Here is a 17,500-nt window from a genome sequence, read left to right on the forward strand (position 1 = left end):
ATTTTTCCCTTTCATGATTCCTCCCCTTTCTCACTTTTTTTTTTCCCATTGCTCAGCCTTCCCTCTTCCATAAAGCGTTCCTCTCTCTTCCCTCTCCCTTACCTTCCATCCAACATTCAACTATCAAATTTCCCAGTGCTGTCTCCTAACTCCATCGTCTTTCCTCTTTCCCTCTTCCATCCTTCACTCCCCTCCTACATTCACTCCCTTACCACTGTCATATCTCCCTCTGTCTTATAATCTTGTGGCTTGGGCCGTCGTAACTTCTTTCACTCCCCTTTTCTATATTCATTCCCCATCCCTGTCTCTCCCGCATTCTTGTCCCATTCTCTGTCACTCATTTTCTCATAACTTCTCTCACTCCCTTTCCTTCCCTTTTCCCTTCCCTTCCATCCCTTCATCACATCAATTATATGACAAACACGTGTTTATCTCCCGCTGCTGTTCCTGCCACTCGTCCTTCGTTGTTGTCTTGTGCTATTATAATAACCCGTCTTAGACTTCCCCCAGGCATTTGTATTCACCTTACCCAACATAATAAACTCCTCTCTCTCTCTCTCTCTCTCTCTCTCTCTCTCTCTCTCTCTCTCTCTCTCTCTCTCTCTCAAAACCTAAGAAAATAAGAAAAGGTATAAGAAACAAGGCAGAGAGAGAAAAGCCAAATAAGATAAAGATGAAGAGAGAGAGAGAGAGAGAGAGAGAGAGAGAGAGAGAGAGAGAGAGAGAGAGAGAGAGAGAGAGAGAGAGAGAGAGAGAGAGAGAGAGAGAGAGAGAGAGAGAGAGAGAGAGCGAGCGTTCTGACAAGTGTAACCAAGATCACTGTAGGCTAAAAATATATTTTTTTAATTAATTTCTCACATCCATTTCTTATCCTACTGATTAATCAGACCACGAAAGGGGAGAGTTAGAGAAAAACGAGGAGCGCGTATCTCTCTCTCTCTCTCTCTCTCTCTCTCTCTCTCTCTCTCTCTCTCTCTCTCTCTCTCTCTCTCTCTCTCTCTCTCTCTCTCTCTCTCTCTCTCTCTCTCTCTCTCTCTCTCTCTCTCTCTCTCTCTCTCTCTCTCTCTCTCTCTCTCTCTCTCTCTCTCTCTCTCTCTCTCTCTCTCATCTTGAGGTACGCTGCTAATGACACGTAATAGAAAAAAGGGAAAAAAAGTTAAAAAGAATTCTCAGGTGCTTAAGGTTGAAAATTAAATCATTTTTCTTGCCTTTGGATCCATTTTCTCTTTTCTTTTGTTACTGGTGTGATATGTATTTTACTATTCTTTTCTTCTTTCTCTATTTTTCATCTTGTGTTGGTGGTGCCGGTGATGGTTGCTGCTGTTGGTGTTAAAGTTGTTCTTTCTTCTTCTTCTTCTTCTTCTTCTTTTCCTTTCTCTTTTTGAATTCTTTTGCTTTGTCTAACTTTTACATCCACAGAGAATTTCTTGACACAAACACACTCACACACACACACACACACACACACACACACACACACACACACACACACACACACACACAGGAGATCAAAACTAGCTTACCTTTCCGAAATAAATAAAAGAAATAACTAAAGAAGGAATGAACAAAGGAAGAAAACAAAGTAAGAAATATGGAAAAAAAAGGGGAGAAGAGAATTTGGGGAAAAAAAGAAGAGAGAGTGAGAGAAAGGGAAGAGGATAAGATGAGGATTGAATGAAACTGAGAGAAAAAGAGAAAAGAAATCACAAAGGATGACAGATATCGTGCATCATAGTCTATCTCTCTCTCTCTCTCTCTCTCTCTCTCTCTCTCTCTCTCTCTCTCTCTCTCTCTCTCTCTCTCTCTCTCTTTCTCTCTCCCCTTCAACTGCACCTGCCGCGTCATAACTACATCATTATTTTCTTAAGTTTTTTCGTTTTCCTTCCCTCGCCTTTTTCAATCTCTCTCTCTCTCTCTCTCTCTCTCTCTCTCTCTCTCTCTCTCTCTCTCTTCATCTCGTTTATGTTATTTGGCTTCCTCCCTTCAATATTCTATCATCAAATTCTTTTTCAACATGTTTTTCTATTCTTTTCTTCCTTCCTCTTAATTTCTGTGATTTTCTATATCATTTATGTTCCTCGTTTCCCCTCAATCTTCACTTTTCTTTATCTCTCTCTTTCCTAACTTTTACCTCTTCCCGTTACTATCCACTTTTCGTTCTCTTGCTTCCTTTCACTCTCTTCCTTCCTTCACGTCCTTCTCTCTCTCTCTCTCTCTCTCTCTCTCTCTCTCTCTCTCTCTCTCTCTCTCTTTCTCTCTCTTTCTGCTCGTTTGGCCACTTTCCATATTTTTGCAGTATTTCCTTTTCTGTTCTATATTCCGCCTTCCTTTTCCTCTTCCTATCCTACTTACCCTCTTACCTTCCCCCCGTCCCTTTCCTCTTCCTCCTCTTCTTGCTCCTGCTCTTGCCTCCACGTTCCTCACAGTTTCTCTCTCATTTTTCTTCCTCCCCCTCTCATTTTTCGTCGATACTTTTGTTCCTAATATATTACCCCCGCCTCCTCTTCTTTCACCTCCTCCTCCTCCTCCTCCTCCTCCTCCTCCTCCTCCTCTCCCTCCTTCTCTTTCTCCTCTTCCTCTTCCTCTTTTTACTCTTCGTCTTCCCTTTCTTCCTTCATCACTTTTGAATCTCTCTCTCTCGTTTCTCGTGTTTTCGAAACGTGTGTGTGTGTGTGTGTGTGTGTGTGTGTGTGTGTGTGTGTGTGTGTGTGTGTGTGTGTGTGTGTGTGTGTGTGTGTGTGTGTGTGTGTGTGTGTGTGTGTGTGTGTGTGTAATTCACCTCGGTGGCCTACTGATCACCTAGCCAGTCTTCCCCAGTACGGAGCGAGCTCAGAGCTCAGACCGATCTTCGGGTAGGACTGAGACCACAACACACATAACACACACCGGGAAAGCGAGACCGCAACCCTTCGAGTTACATCCCGTACCTATTTACTGCTAGGTGAACAGGGGCTACACATTAAGAGGCTTGCCCATTTGCCTCGCCGCTTCCCGGGACTCGAACCCGGCCCTCTCGATTGTGAGTCGAGCGTGCTAACCACTACACTACGCGGTGTGTGTGTATGTGTGTGTGTGTGTGTGTGTGTGTGTGTGTGTGTGTGTGTGTGTGTGTGTGTGTGTGTGTGTGTGTGTGTGTGTGTGTGTGTGTGTGTGTTGAGTTGATTATTCTAAACTGAACTAACTAACATGAGTCATTCTTCCCGTGTGTGTGTGTGTGTGTGTGTGTGTGTGTGTGTGTGTGTGTGTGTGTGTGTGTGTGTGTGTGTGTGCTTGCGTGCAGGTACCTGTCGGACATGAGCCAGCGCCACCACCGCGGTGAGGACGGCGGTGGCAGTGGCGACGTCAGCATCTGCAGCAGCTTTGACGAGTCTGAGCAGGACCCTGATGCCACCAGCCCACAGTACGACCCCACGGTGAGGAGCTCCAGCCACGACCTTGGACGCAGCACCACCCCCTCTGCCGCGTTCATCAGGTCTGGGCCCACCTCCCCTGGCCACGAGTCCTTCACCACAGACTCCCCAAGACGTCGAAACAGCAGCGCAGACCCGAGCGTGAGTATTCTTTAAGAGGTGCTTGAGGAGTGGGTGGCTGATAGGGGATCGGAGTGCAGATTCAATAGCAAGGGATGTTTTATAAGCAGGATCTGAAGACTGGCAAGTGGATTTATAGGTGGGTGTGCGGGACTGAAGGGGGATTTACGTGGAAAGGAGAGTGTTTGCCTGGGATTGGAAGTGGAAAGAAACTAAGAAAGGAAAGATGAGCTACACGTTTTGCTGGTGTTGTTTAGAGTAAGTCCGCTAACAGAGATTAGAGGGGAAGATTCAAGAGGCTTTTGTCTTGCCCTGTATTCATGGTGATGGTGATGATAGAGATAGCCAGTGATGATGAGGGGTGTCAGAGTGCCATCACGAGAGTTTATGTAAGAGTGGAGGAGGAAAATATTTGGAAGGGAAAGGTATATTTGCAGCGAAACACTTAAGTGAGAACGATTTGCTTGCGTGGGAGGGAATGATAAGCCTAAGACGTGGGTGTTGAAGTGGAGATTCACAGCTTCAGTGTGTGGATGGGATCTGAAGTGTTTAAATGGAAACTTCAGAATGGTGAATGGGAGAAAAACAGCGCTTATTGCGTGAAATGAGTTAGACATTACTCAAAAGTATATCAAGAGAACACTACATTTCCCTGCCCTATGTCTGTGTGAATTTTCATGCATTATTTGTTGTAAATACTGTAAATATAAGTGTAAATATTGTTATTTTCTGTTAACTTAATCACCTCTTAAAGAGTGATAACAAACTAAGGGGAAAACTGAAAACAAATGCACGATACTATGTCGATGTGCTCGTCATTGAATTGCTCTCAGAGCACACTTTCATAGACTACACAGCAACATTCTTTGGTCAAAATAACTATATATACACAGATGCTGATCACCAACAGGGGCCATAAATATTCCTGATTCTCTTCTGATCAACCAATAAATTGTTATGAGAAAATAAATGATAGTAAGATTTTCCATTCCTAGCAAGTCATGTATGAGAAATGGAACGTAACTCACGATATATATATATATATATATATATATATATATATATATATATATATATATATATATATATATATATATATATATATATATAAATATATATATATATATATATATATATATATATATATATATATATATATATATATATATATATATATATATATATATATATATATATATATATATATATATATATATATATATATATATATATATTGTAACAATGTGGAACAGGTGGGTTGGCGGGTGATGGAAAGAAACTCAGGAGTAGCAGGAGTATTTTATTTCTCCTGCTACTCCTGAGTTTCTTTCCATCACCACCATATATATATATATATATATATATATATATATATATATATATATATATATATATATATATATATATATATATATATATATATATATATATATATATATATATATATATATATATATATATATATATATATATATATATATATATATATATATATATATATATATATATATATATATATATATACCGAAAAAGTATGTCAGACGGTCTTCTCGGGCGCCCTCATTCAGGAGGGCTGAAACTTGGAAAATGCTTCAAAACTCTTTGTCAGAAATTCAATAGATGTGAAAAATCTTTAAGCCTAATTTTCCCTTCGGTTTTCAAAGGCGGTACCGTCAAATAGAATACGGAAGTCACACACAAAAAAGTTCCTGAATCACACACACACACACACACACACACACACACACACACACACACACACACACAATGGGGAAGACTGGCTGGGTGACCAGTAGGTGACCGAGGTGAATTACACACACACACACACACACACACACACACACACACACACACACACACACACACACACACACACACACACACACACACACACACACACAGAGAGAGAGAGAGAGAGAGAGAGAGAGAGAGAGAGAGAGAGAGAGAGAGAGAGAGAGAGAGAGAGAGAGAGAGAGAGAGAGAGAGAGAGAGAGAGAGAGACTGACTACCGGGACGTGTGAATGTGCCGTGGGGTGAGGAGGGCTCGTTTCGTGTTCTCTTTCATATGCAATTAGCAAGACTCCATCCTTTGCAGAGTCTCCAACGAGGTTAATATTGAGGGAGATCTTGACTAGGGCGCCAAGTGAAGGAGAGCCAAGTGGCCGTGACTAGCGAGGCGTGAGTGGCTAGAGACCTGATTCATTCCACACGCGAGTCAGATGTTGGGACACAAATAGAGAGAAGAGGGATGTGTGGGTGGAATAGAGGAAAGGATATATATATATATATATATATATATATATATATATATATATATATATATATATATATATATATATATATATATATATATATACATAAGAGAGAGAGAGAGAGAGAGAGAGAGAGAGAGAGAGAGAGAGAGAGAGAGAGAGAGAGAGAGAGAGAGAGAGAGAGAGAGAGAGAGAGAGAGAGAGAGAGAGAGAGAGAGAGAGAGAGAGAGAGAGAGAGAGAGAGAGAGAGAGAGAGAGCAATTCACCAAGCACAGCATATGAGAAAAAGAAACAAACTAATGACTAGAATTTATAAGACAAGCCAAAAGAAATAGAAAAAAATTAACTCCAGCATATATATATATATATATATATATATATATATATATATATATATATATATATATATATATATATATATATATATATATATATATAAGACAAGACTGTGGATTCTGACATTAATTCATGATTTATCAGTTAAAAGTACATCGCAAATTTGTCTAATTTGTACTGTGGCCCTTTGTCAACAGTCAGACTTTTATAAAGCATTCAACTAGAAACGAAAAGAGAGAAAAAGATAATAGGTGGTAAATCATGTTTTTTCTTCGAGACTGCAGAAATATTTCCAAGACATCACATTAGAAAAACCGCAGTTTAAAAGTTGTAAATATGGAAAAAAAAAGGGAAATGGTTGAAGAAATCAAAGACAGGAATAGAAAACAGTACCCAAATTAGACATGTGGCCAGACCAGAACAGGTGTCCCAGTGAGCAGGAAGCCTTGTAGCTACACTAACGGTGCAGGTGAGAGCAAGTGAGAAGTGCAACAACCGTGGGGTACTGAACATACACACAGCAACAAGAGCAGCAGTTCACGAGAGAGAGAGAGAGAGAGAGAGAGAGAGAGAGAGAGAGAGAGAGAGAGAGAGAGAGAGAGAGAGAGAGAGAGAGAGAGAGAGAGAGAGAGAGAGAGAGAGAGAGAGAGAGAGAGAGAGAGAGAGAGAGAGAGAGAGAGAGAGAGAGAGAGAGAGAGAGAGAGAGAGAGAGAGAGAGAGAGAGAGAGAGAGAGAGAGAGAGAGAGAGAGAGAGAGAGAGAGAGAGAGAGAGAGAGAGAGAGAGAGAGAGAGAGAGAGAGAGAGAATTAGAGCATGTACAGAGGGAATGTAGGGACAAGAATAAATGAGGAGTTTTTAGCGATGGCAATTACCTTGGAGGGAGTCTTAAGGGCAAGTGTCAGAGATAGATAGACGGATAAATAGACAAATAAACATAGAAAATACATACATACATACATACATACATACATATATACATACATACATACACTTATAAATATACACTGTAGATAGATACACACATATAAATAGAATAGATAGAAAAATAGATAGATAAACAAAAATAAATGAATAAATAACTAGATAAAGAAAAAAAGAACAAAGCTGGATAGAAATATAGATGGAAAGACAGACCAATAAATACAGAGACAGACAAATTGATGGATAGACACAAAAAAAACCGACAAAGATGAATGGATAGACAGACAGACAGACAGAAAGACAAACAAACAGACAAACAAACAGACAGACAGACAGACAAAGAGACAAACACGCATACGAGATGAACAAAAACAGACACAGAGATAGGTTAACAAACACATGAAACAACAACATATACTTCTATCACAGAAGATAAACGAGTAAAAGACGGCAGGTAATTAAGATCAGAAAGGAAAATACTTGAGCGTTAAAAAAAACAAAAACAGGATGATAAAAGAGCAAAGAATATATCTGTTAGAAGAAGGAACAGCAGAACAAGACTAGTGGTGAATGCAATCAAAGTCAGAGGAGGTGAGTTGGAACAAGAAGTATTTGTGGAGAGGGAAAAGGTTTGTTGTAATATAGAAGCAAGGTTCATGTAAGGTAGAGTAAGGAAAGCTGTCAAGTTGCTGTGTTGTTTTGAATGTAGGCAAGTAAACAGGCTCACTTTACGAATAACGGGAAGCGAGGCACGGAGAGAAGAGAGGAGGATAGAATGAAAAAAAAAAAAGAGGAGATAACATGAACAAGGAGAGCAAGAGAAGATAGGAAAGAGAAGAAAAAATGTCGGGAGTCTGAAGAAGGAAACAAAGAAATATGCATAGATATTATCAAAGATTTCTCTATTTTCGGTACAAAAGAAGGTAAGAAAACTATTGTGCACTTGCTTATTACGGTGTGTGTGTGTGTGTGTGTGTGTGTGTGTGTGTGTGTGTGTGTACACACACACACACACACACACACACACACACACACACACACACACAGGCCCGGTAGCTCATTGGTTAGAGCGCTGGTTTCACAAGCCAGATGACCGGGGTTCGATTCCCCGGCCGGGTGGAGATATTTGGATGTGTCTCCTTTCACGTGTAGCCCCTGTTCACCTAGCAGTGAGTAGGTACGGGATGTAAATCGAGGAGTTGTGACCTTGTTGTCCCGGTGTGTGGTGTGTGCCTGGTCTCAGGCCTATCCGAAGATCGGAAACAATGAGCTCTGAGCTCGTTCCGTAGGGTAACGTCTGGCTGTCTCGTCAGAGACTGCAGCAGATCAAACAGTGAATTACACACACACACACACACACACACACACACACACACACACACATTAGCAAATACCTTCACAAACAATATGTAAAAAAAGGATTACACATGGAAGTCTCTCTCTCTCTGTGTGTGTGTGTGTGTGTGTGTGTGTGTGTGTGTGTGTGTACCTGTGAGGGCAGATTAGGGCTTCGAGATCCTACCTTTACTTTTTACTCTCTCTCTCTCTCTCTCTCTCTCTCTCTCTCTCTCTCTCTCTCTCTCTCTCTCTCTCTCTCTCTCTCTCTCTCTCTCTCTCTCTCTCTCTCTCTCTCTCTCTCTCTCTCTCTCACAAAGAATTAATTGAGAGAGAGAGAGAGAGAGAGAGAGAGAGAGAGAGAGAGAGAGAGAGAGAGAGAGAGAGAGAGAGAGGAGTTCCTATTTATTTTCTTAACGACTCACCGAACCCTGAAATGAACGAAACCTGCCAGAGAGAGTCCTCGTGTCATCTAGGTAGGAAAGTAATTAACGCATTCAGGAATCAATTAGGAGTATCTTTTTGGCCCTTTCAGCCATATGGCGGTGTGATATGAGAAGGTTATTTACCACAACTATTAATTTCAGAACGTGATCAATGGCTTGTTTAGTTTAAATGTTCCGTATTAAGCTATACCCGCCAGTTGCTGTTTCTTCTTTTTTAAGGAAGATGGAATTTTTATTTATTTATCTATTCTTCTGTGTGTGGGGTGCTGTCACGGCCAACACGTGTGGGATTCTGGGATTGTTGTTGGACTGGTATATAGATGGATATATGAGTAGATAGATAGATAGAAAGATAGATAGATAGAGAGCGAGAGAGAGAGAGAGAGAGAGAGAGAGAGAGAGAGAGAGAGAGAGAGAGAATTTTTGTGTTTTTCTAGTTTAGGTTAGTTTTAGCAAAGTCAGTTACTTCACTGTACTTCTATTTTTTCCATAATCGACTACTATTTTCACACTTATCTTTTTAACATGGACTTATCAAAGTGATGGGCCTCTGTCGACACTGGTAAATAAAGAATACCAGGTTTTTCGATTTCATCTTATTTGCAGCAGATTTTCAGCTGTATTTTCATGTCATGCTGTCTTTATTATTCCATTCATATACATATTCTCTCTCTCTCTCTCTCTCTCTCTCTCTCTCTCTCTCTCTCTCTCTCTCTCTCTCACTTTTGCTCTACTCCCTCTCTTAATTACTTGTGCAGCAGATGACAGGCAGAATGTATTTACTAGTGTGTGTGTGTGTGTGTGTGTGTGTGTGTGTGTGTGTGTGTGTGTGTGTGTGTGTGTGTGTGTGTGTGTGTGTGTGTGTGTGTGTGTGTGTGTGTGTGTGTGTGTGTGTGTGTGTTCGCGCAACTAATTTTATATCACGCTCTGAAGGTTAACAAAGGAGACCATTGCAGTATAGGGAATACAAAGTTACATTACCTAACTTAATCCAAGAGTTAACTTAACCAAACTTAATTTCACGTAATCCATTCTAAAAGTACAGCAAATAGGGCGGTGACTAACCATCATTTGATCCGAGTTACGTAGCTAGCAGTAACTTGTCTGTGTAACTCCCGAGCCTTCCCTTCTTTTTCCTGTTCTTGTCTTCTCTCCTCCGCCCATCTGGTGATGCATTTGATTAGCAAGCGTCAGTGCGTGATTGAGTCTGATTGCCCGATCCATTAATATAATCTAGACATGCTTTCACTCAATGCCACCACGTAATTGTGTTAGTAGTAATCCCTTCTATTAATGCAGGATTCATTTCGATAATTTGCGTGAGAGTATTAGCTTACATATGGAGTATATATATATTGTAATTATTAGAGAGATTTAAACATACCTCTTCTTCCTCCTCTTCTTCTTCTCCTTCTTCTTCTTCTCCCTCATTCTCCTTCTCCTCATTTTCGTCCTCCTCTTTCATCTTCTCTGCTTACTGATCATGCTTCTGATCTCCATTCTCCTCTACGTCTCTCTCATTACCTTCATTGTTCCCTCCCTCCTTCTCTCCTTCCTCCTTCTACGTTTCATCTTTCTCGTTGTCTTTATTGTTATCCTCACCGTTTCCCTCTTCTTGCTCTTTCTACTTTCTCTTGTAATTATCTTTTATATCTCTATCAATTCATAGCTCCCTTCTCTTTTTTTTTTCTCTTCCTTTTTCTCCTCCTCGTCATTCATTTCCTCTTCCTCCTCCTCCTCTTCCTCTCTTCCATTTCTTCCCCCTCCTACCCCTCCTCCTCCTCCTCCTCCTCCTCCTCCTCCTCCTCCTCCTCCTCCTCCTCCTCCTCCTCCTCCTCATCCTCATCCTCATCCTCCTCCTCCTCATCCTTCTCCTTCTACTACTACTACTACTACTACTACTACTACTACTACTACTACTTATCTTCACCGTCCTCCTTCTATTCCATATGCATTTCCGTTCTCTACCTCCTACCTTTTTATCATCAAAATCATCATCATCATTGAGTATCATCATCATATTCACTATCAACTTGTCTGTCCCCTATCCTCTTCTTCCTCCTCCTCCTCTTCCCCGCGTCACACCCCATCTATCTATTCACTGACCCGCGGCTTGGGACCCCACGCCTTTGGGACCTCCCTTCTCAACCACCGCCTACCCTCATTGCTCTAGCGGCCATTTCGCTCCTGGTGGTGGTTACCTTTCCGCCTTCCTAATTAATATTCTCTGCATTAAGCTCGGTAATGGTTTTTATTCCCATACCATTTGCGACGAGCGGAGTTGAAATGTGGCATTGGAAATGTTGTGTAGGTGGATGTGATAAGTAGACAAGTTGACTATACAGAGCAAAGTGTCTGCAATAGTAGTTAAAATTGAGTTTATAATTGCTGAGTGTCAAATTCTGAAGTTTTAGCTAAGCATAGCGAGGCCTAATAGCACTAGTTCATGGGGTGCTGTGAACCTTCCATTAAAGCTAGATGTGATCTCGCTGAACGTTTCCCTTTGTGTCTCGCAATCTGCCCTCTAAAGACAACTCTCCTACTTCACTCAAAACTACATGCACTCAACACACATACAACCTTCACTTAAAATTCAAATGGCGACTCCAAACCCAGCCTCGGAGTCCCTTTCTGGGAAGGGGACCAGATATGTCCCCAGGTCGGACTGCTTTCTCGGTGGCGACCCAAAATGTCTTGACACCTCCCTCGACTTTTCCTTCATTAACTTCTGCAACATTCGCGGTCTTAGATCTAATTTTCAATCTCTACAACACCACCTCTAATCTACAAAACCTCATCTTCTTTCCTCACCGAAACACAGCTGTCTGAAGCAACTGACAGTATCCCCTTTTCTGTTCCTTCCTACTTTCTCTATCCTCATTTTCGCTCCAAAGCTGGATGTTGCGTCTATGTGCGCAACGACTTAACTTGCTCTGGTGCCCACGCTCTAGAATCTTCCGAGTTTTCCACCATCTGGCCTAGACTCAACAGTCAGTCTCTATGTAAATTTATCTGTGTTGTCCATCTCTCCCCCAACTCCTCTGACTATAGTAAATTCTTTGACTATTTAACTTCCAAAGTGGAGCACATTCTGTCCCTCTACACTTTCGCAGAGATCTCCATCCTTGGAGATTTCAATGTTCACCACCAACTTTGGCTTTCCTCTCCCTTCACTGACCACCCTGGTGAACTAGCCTTCAACTTTACTACACAAAGCTTTGACTTCAAAACTGCCTCTTACAGTTTCTATTCTTCTTTCTGCACTCTATCTTATGTTTCCTTTCCGACCGTTCTATTGCAGCCGTGGTAGACGGCCACTGTTCTTTTCCTAAATCTATTAGTAGTGGTGTTCCTCAGGGTTCTGTCCTGTCACACACTCTCTTTCTGTTATTTATTAATGATCTTTTTAACCACTTTAACTTCTTGCCCTATCCACTCCTACGCTGATGATACCACCCAACATCTTTCCACGTTCTTTCAGAGACGACCAACCCTTCAGAACGTCAACAGATCACGCAGGGACGCCACAGAACGCCTGACTTGTGATCTTTCTAAGATTTGCGAATGGGGCAGAGAAAACTTAGTAATTTTCAATGCCTCAAAAACTCAATTCCTCCATCTATCAACTCGACACAACCTTCCAGACAACTATCCCCTCTTCTTCAATGACACTCAGCTGTCTCCCTCTTCCACACTGAATATCCTCGGTCTGTCCTTTACTCATAATCTTAACTGGAAACTTTACATTTCATCTCTTGCTATAACATCTTCTATGAAGTAAGGCGTTCTGCGGCGTCTCCGCCAGTTTTTCTCGCCCCTCCAGCTGTTTACTCTGTACAAGGTTCTTATCCGTCCCTGTATGGAGTACTCTTCACATGTTTGGGGGGGGGGGGTTCCACTGACACAGTTTTATTAGATAGGGTCGAATCAAAAGCTTTTCGTCTCATCAACTCCCCTCTTCCTCTGACTGACTGTCTTCAGCCTCTTTCTCACCGTCGAAATGTTGCAGCTCTTTCTATCTTTTATCGCTATTTTCATGCTAGCTCTTATTCTGATCTTGCTAACTGCATGCCTCCCCTCCTCCTGCAGCCTCGCTGCGCTAGGCTTCCTTCTTCCTCTCATCCCTTTTTTGTCCAACTCTCCCTAACGTAAGAGTTAACCAGTACTCCCAATCATTCATACCTTTCACTGGTAAACTCTGCTTCTGTATTTCCATCTTCCTACGACTTGACTTCTTTTAAGAGAGAAATGTCAAGACATTTGCTCCCTAATTTTGGATAACCCTTGCTATCTTTTAGAGAACTAGCATCAAGTGGACCTTTTTTTTTAAACATTGTGTTGCCCTTGGCTGGCCTAATCTCCTACATAAAAAAAAAATAAATAAATAAATATTATCCCCAGAGCTTCATGATGTTCAGTGCTTTGCTTCTATGATACTACATAACTTGAATATTCACACAGACATTTCTGTTGGTGGAGTAATGTTGTGTTAGCATTGTGTTATTTGTAACTGCTAGATTTAAAGGAGCGTTCTCAATCACCTGAAGTTTCCTGATATTTTGTCCTTTTCATTTTCAGATACTAAATGGAACATTAATTGTATTCCCTCTTTATTATTGTTGGCGTATAGTTAATGTGATGATGCTAATAATAATAATAATAATAATAACAACAACAACAACAACAACAACAACAACAACAACAACAACAACAACAACAACAACAATAATAATAATAATAATAATAATAATAATAATTCAATGACAAAAATGTCTTAATAAGAACGTATTGTCTAATGTTGCGTTATTCACGATCACTAAAGTTAAGGAAACGACGCAGTGAAGTTCCTTTACTCTCTCCATTTTTTTTTTTTTTCATCCTTTCGTCTCCCTCCACTTCCTTCCTTTTCCTTTCCTTTCATTTTTCCTTCTCTCCTCCCCCACTTCTCATCTCTCACCGTTCTCACACACCCACTACTCAACGCCACGAGATCTGACCCACAAATTTTGTCGTCAGTGGACACGCGAGCAAGGCGACACTCACTGGTTGAGGCTTTCACCCCCCTGATTGGTTCACGTATTTCTTTGTTTTGAAACGTGTGACGAACTAACTTTTGTGATGACTGTTGAGTTTTGTATTCCAACCTGTTTATACGATACTAGATGATACAATTACGAAATTTCATTATTCGTCACCTCACAAGTAAAGTTTCCGGTGGGAATGGTAAGAAAATCTGGTCCTGATAAGACAGAGAGCGGTCATGCAGGTCAATCAGATGATTGTCTTACTATTCTCCGTGTACTGTAGCTTCCAAAATACAAACCACGCATATTACAAATCGAGTCACATTCTATGGATCACGCAAAGTAAAAATCATGCAGACAATGTACTAATCGAGCAGACACGATACTAATCCCTCAGACCCAGCGCTAATCCCTCATCCCTCAGACCCAGCGCTAATCCCTCATCTCTCAGACCCAGCGCTAATCCCTCAGAGATAGTATTAATCCAGCGCCTCTCGTCCCCTCTTCCCCAGACGGGTGTGTGTCGCCTGCGTCAGTTCAGCGTCACCTCCCGCGGCGGCGTGGTGAATCGCGGTGACTCCTTCCGCCCACGCCGTTCCGCCTCCAACACCTCCGTCACCTCCACAGTCTCCTCCTGCAGCAGAGAGCGTCTTCCCAGGTAATTAAGTGACCAGTGCCGCTACTTGTGCATGTCTTCATTCTTCCTTTTCTTCCGTCTTTCTTTCTCTTCATGTTATTACGGTATTCAATTTATCTATTCTTGGAATTTTTCATTCCCTTCCTTTCAATAGAGAGTGAATTTAAATCAATTGCATGACATTCCCTCAAGACAAGTGGAGAAAGGTAATGAAGGAATGAGGGGATAAACGTCGAGCAAGATTGAGACTACAGTGAGGGAGAGATAAGGGATAATGAAGAAACTATCCCGTAAACTGAGAAAAGGGATCAAGGAAATGTACGGGAGTTATATGATATTCAAATTAATTACAAACTACATTCAGTAAACACAATCCAGATACTTTCCAAGCTTCCTTGAAGCTGCCCTCTGTTCCCTTAGTGAGAGAGGGATAAAGGAAAATTTCCGCAAGGAATCGAGAGAGGGAATCAAGGAAATATTAAGCTATTAAGATATTCAAATTAAGTACTATCTGCATTCACTAAATACAATACTCGGAGATGCCTTTTGACCGTCCTTTACGCTGCTCTGTATCCCCTTCATGGCTTCATTAATCCACATGTGTTGGTCTTGCCTAGCTTAAAAAAATTACAATACATTGGTATACTGGGGCTTCTTTGTTCCCACCCAGTCCATGGTCTAAACGCTGATTTTTTTTCCCTCTGTGTGTGTGTGTGTGTGTGTGTGTGTGTGTGTGTGTGTGTGTGTGTGTGTGTGTGTGTGTGTGTGTGTGTGTGTATGCCCTTACAGCGTGGGGTCGGTACCGTCCACGCCCGGGTGTAGCAAGGTGCCCACTCCCACCGCGCCGCCGCAACACCGTGTCGTCATGATCGGTGCTCCTGGCGTAGGCAAGTCAACGCTCATCACGCAGTTCATGACCTCAGAGTACATGTGTGCGTACGATGACTCCCCAGGTAAGATCACTTGCCCCAAAAAGACGACCGCTTTGCTTTCTCCTTTTTGCGCAGACATTCCTCTCTGTTCCTTCATTTTCATCCTCTATCTACCAAGTCAACATCCTCCCCATCTTCACGCTTCCTTGACATTCTTTCTCATCCAATCATCAAGTATATCCACAACTCCTGATTCAAAACCAACCACAGCCACAATTATCTTGTCATGTGTTCCTACAGCTTGGAGGACTATGCTATTTCTCACTCCCTAACTTTCTTCACACTTCCTTTAGATCCTATTTCAAAGTTACCTTAGATTTATGCTCTCTTCTTGATTTAGCCTCCCAATCGTATCCACAATGCATAATCTAAACGCAACTATACACAAAATTACCTTTTCACCTGTCTTTCTCTAGCCAATATTCTCTGCCGTTCATACTTCCAACATTCCCACAAAAGAGCTTGTAATGATCTAATTTCCCGTTCTGTTCCATAACCTTTCCTTTTCTTACCAAACCTTTTCCTTCCTTCTCCTACCCAACCGTCCCTTCCTCCTTCCACCTTACCAGCCATCTTTCCCCTTTCCTACACTGACAGTAAAAAAATACACGGACAGAAAAAGTTAGCTACAAGTGAAGATAAGAACTTATCAATTAGACAGTGGAGTGCAATAGTTAACCAGCGAGGAATACGAGTTGCTTTCTGGATGACTGCTGGTTAATCTCTCAGTAACCTCATATGTGCTTTCCATCAATCCTCTCGCTAAGTCGCAAGAGTAATTAAGTATAGTCATATCATGGAATAAATTTGCTTGCCGGTTTGAATTTTTTTATTCGCATAAAAAGTAGCAAAATAATGAAAAAAAGGAAAAAAGCAGAAGAAAGAAAGAGCCCAATTAATCATAGACGTCATAAAACCCACCATTTATATTAGAAGAAAAACCACACTAAAGCCAAGAAAGTTCAGTAGGTAGAGGCACCACAGAAGACACGTTCTGGATAACTTACAACATATGCCGAGGTGCAACTGGAATGGTGCCTCGACCCGCTGCCTTCCCTCCAAGACCACTGCAAACCTTAATCATCTCACGCGACCGACATTAAACCAATTACGGCAGCTCATCAATCGTGCACAGTAACTAATGTTCTCTGTCACTGATTTACTTCCTCCACTCTATAATTTCAATACATTCCTTCGTCCTTTCCTCTCTCTCCCTTCCCCTCACTTTCCTCTCTCCAATTCCCTCTGTGACCACTTTACAACTCTCCCTCCATCTTCTCTCCTTTCCTCAGCTCTCCTCACTCTTCTTTGTTTATTTGCCTTGTTTCCTCTCTTCTCCTTCCTTCTTGTCTTATCGCAGCAACGCCGAACCCTGCAAAGACAGACTATCCTCTTACCCTGCTCTATCCTACCCTTATTAAAGTTTCTGAAGCTATACCAGCCTTTATTAAGTTGTTTTTCCCAGGGTGCACCGTTATTCCTGGTAATCCAGTATGTATCTGTAGTGTCATCCTGATATTTTATTTTATCCATTAGCGTAAAATATTATTGTTTTCTGGAAGGTATTTGGTGTTTCTTTTTTAATATTGATTAAGAGATTGAAGCAGTTTTGCACTTTTTTGCTTTCCTCTCCTTTCAAATAAAGTTCAGTAAACGTTATAGTAGTTTTGTTACAATTCTTATGGATCAACAGGTTTTTGGTGTCTTTTATTGTTGTATTATTGTGTCCTGTTATCATTCCCATCCCAAATTCTACGGATAGCTTTCACTTATTCGACTGTCCGTCTTTTCCTTGCCATCTTAGCAAAACTACTGAACCATCTTCAAGGAAACATCAGTATATTTCTGATCCTTAGGTACCTTTACCCTTCCAACCCCTCCTCCCAATACCTAACTTCACCAGAGAGCACGTCCTTTCCCCTAAGGCCTATGTCCCTTGGCTCTTCATGTAACGTAGCTATATCGTGGTAATGTAAGTAAATCCAAAGTTTCTTTTGTAGTTTGGACTTCAAAATCTGGTCTACTGCTACTGTCTGATATCCTAGAAATCCTTGTAAAAAAAAATCTTACTTTCCTCAGATAACTTT

The 17,500-nt window shown here is 41.4% G+C and overlaps 1 protein-coding gene across 3 annotated transcripts in view; it reads left to right on the forward strand.

Moving 5' to 3' along the window:
- LOC123505047 (GTP-binding protein REM 2-like) overlaps positions 1-17,500 on the forward strand; it is an 80,730-nt gene that overhangs the window by 43,534 nt on the left and 19,696 nt on the right. For all 3 annotated transcript variants that reach the window (XM_045256072.1, XM_045256071.1, XM_045256073.1), the window contains 3 exons: positions 3,281-3,551; positions 14,357-14,502; positions 15,271-15,434. In XM_045256072.1, coding sequence (XP_045112007.1) covers positions 3,281-3,551; positions 14,357-14,502; positions 15,271-15,434 — 581 coding nt within the window. The remainder of the gene's footprint in view (positions 1-3,280; positions 3,552-14,356; positions 14,503-15,270; positions 15,435-17,500) is intronic.

This window comes from Portunus trituberculatus, chromosome 17 (assembly GCF_017591435.1).
Source record: "Portunus trituberculatus isolate SZX2019 chromosome 17, ASM1759143v1, whole genome shotgun sequence".
In the NCBI taxonomy this organism is placed as follows: domain Eukaryota; kingdom Metazoa; phylum Arthropoda; class Malacostraca; order Decapoda; family Portunidae; genus Portunus; species Portunus trituberculatus.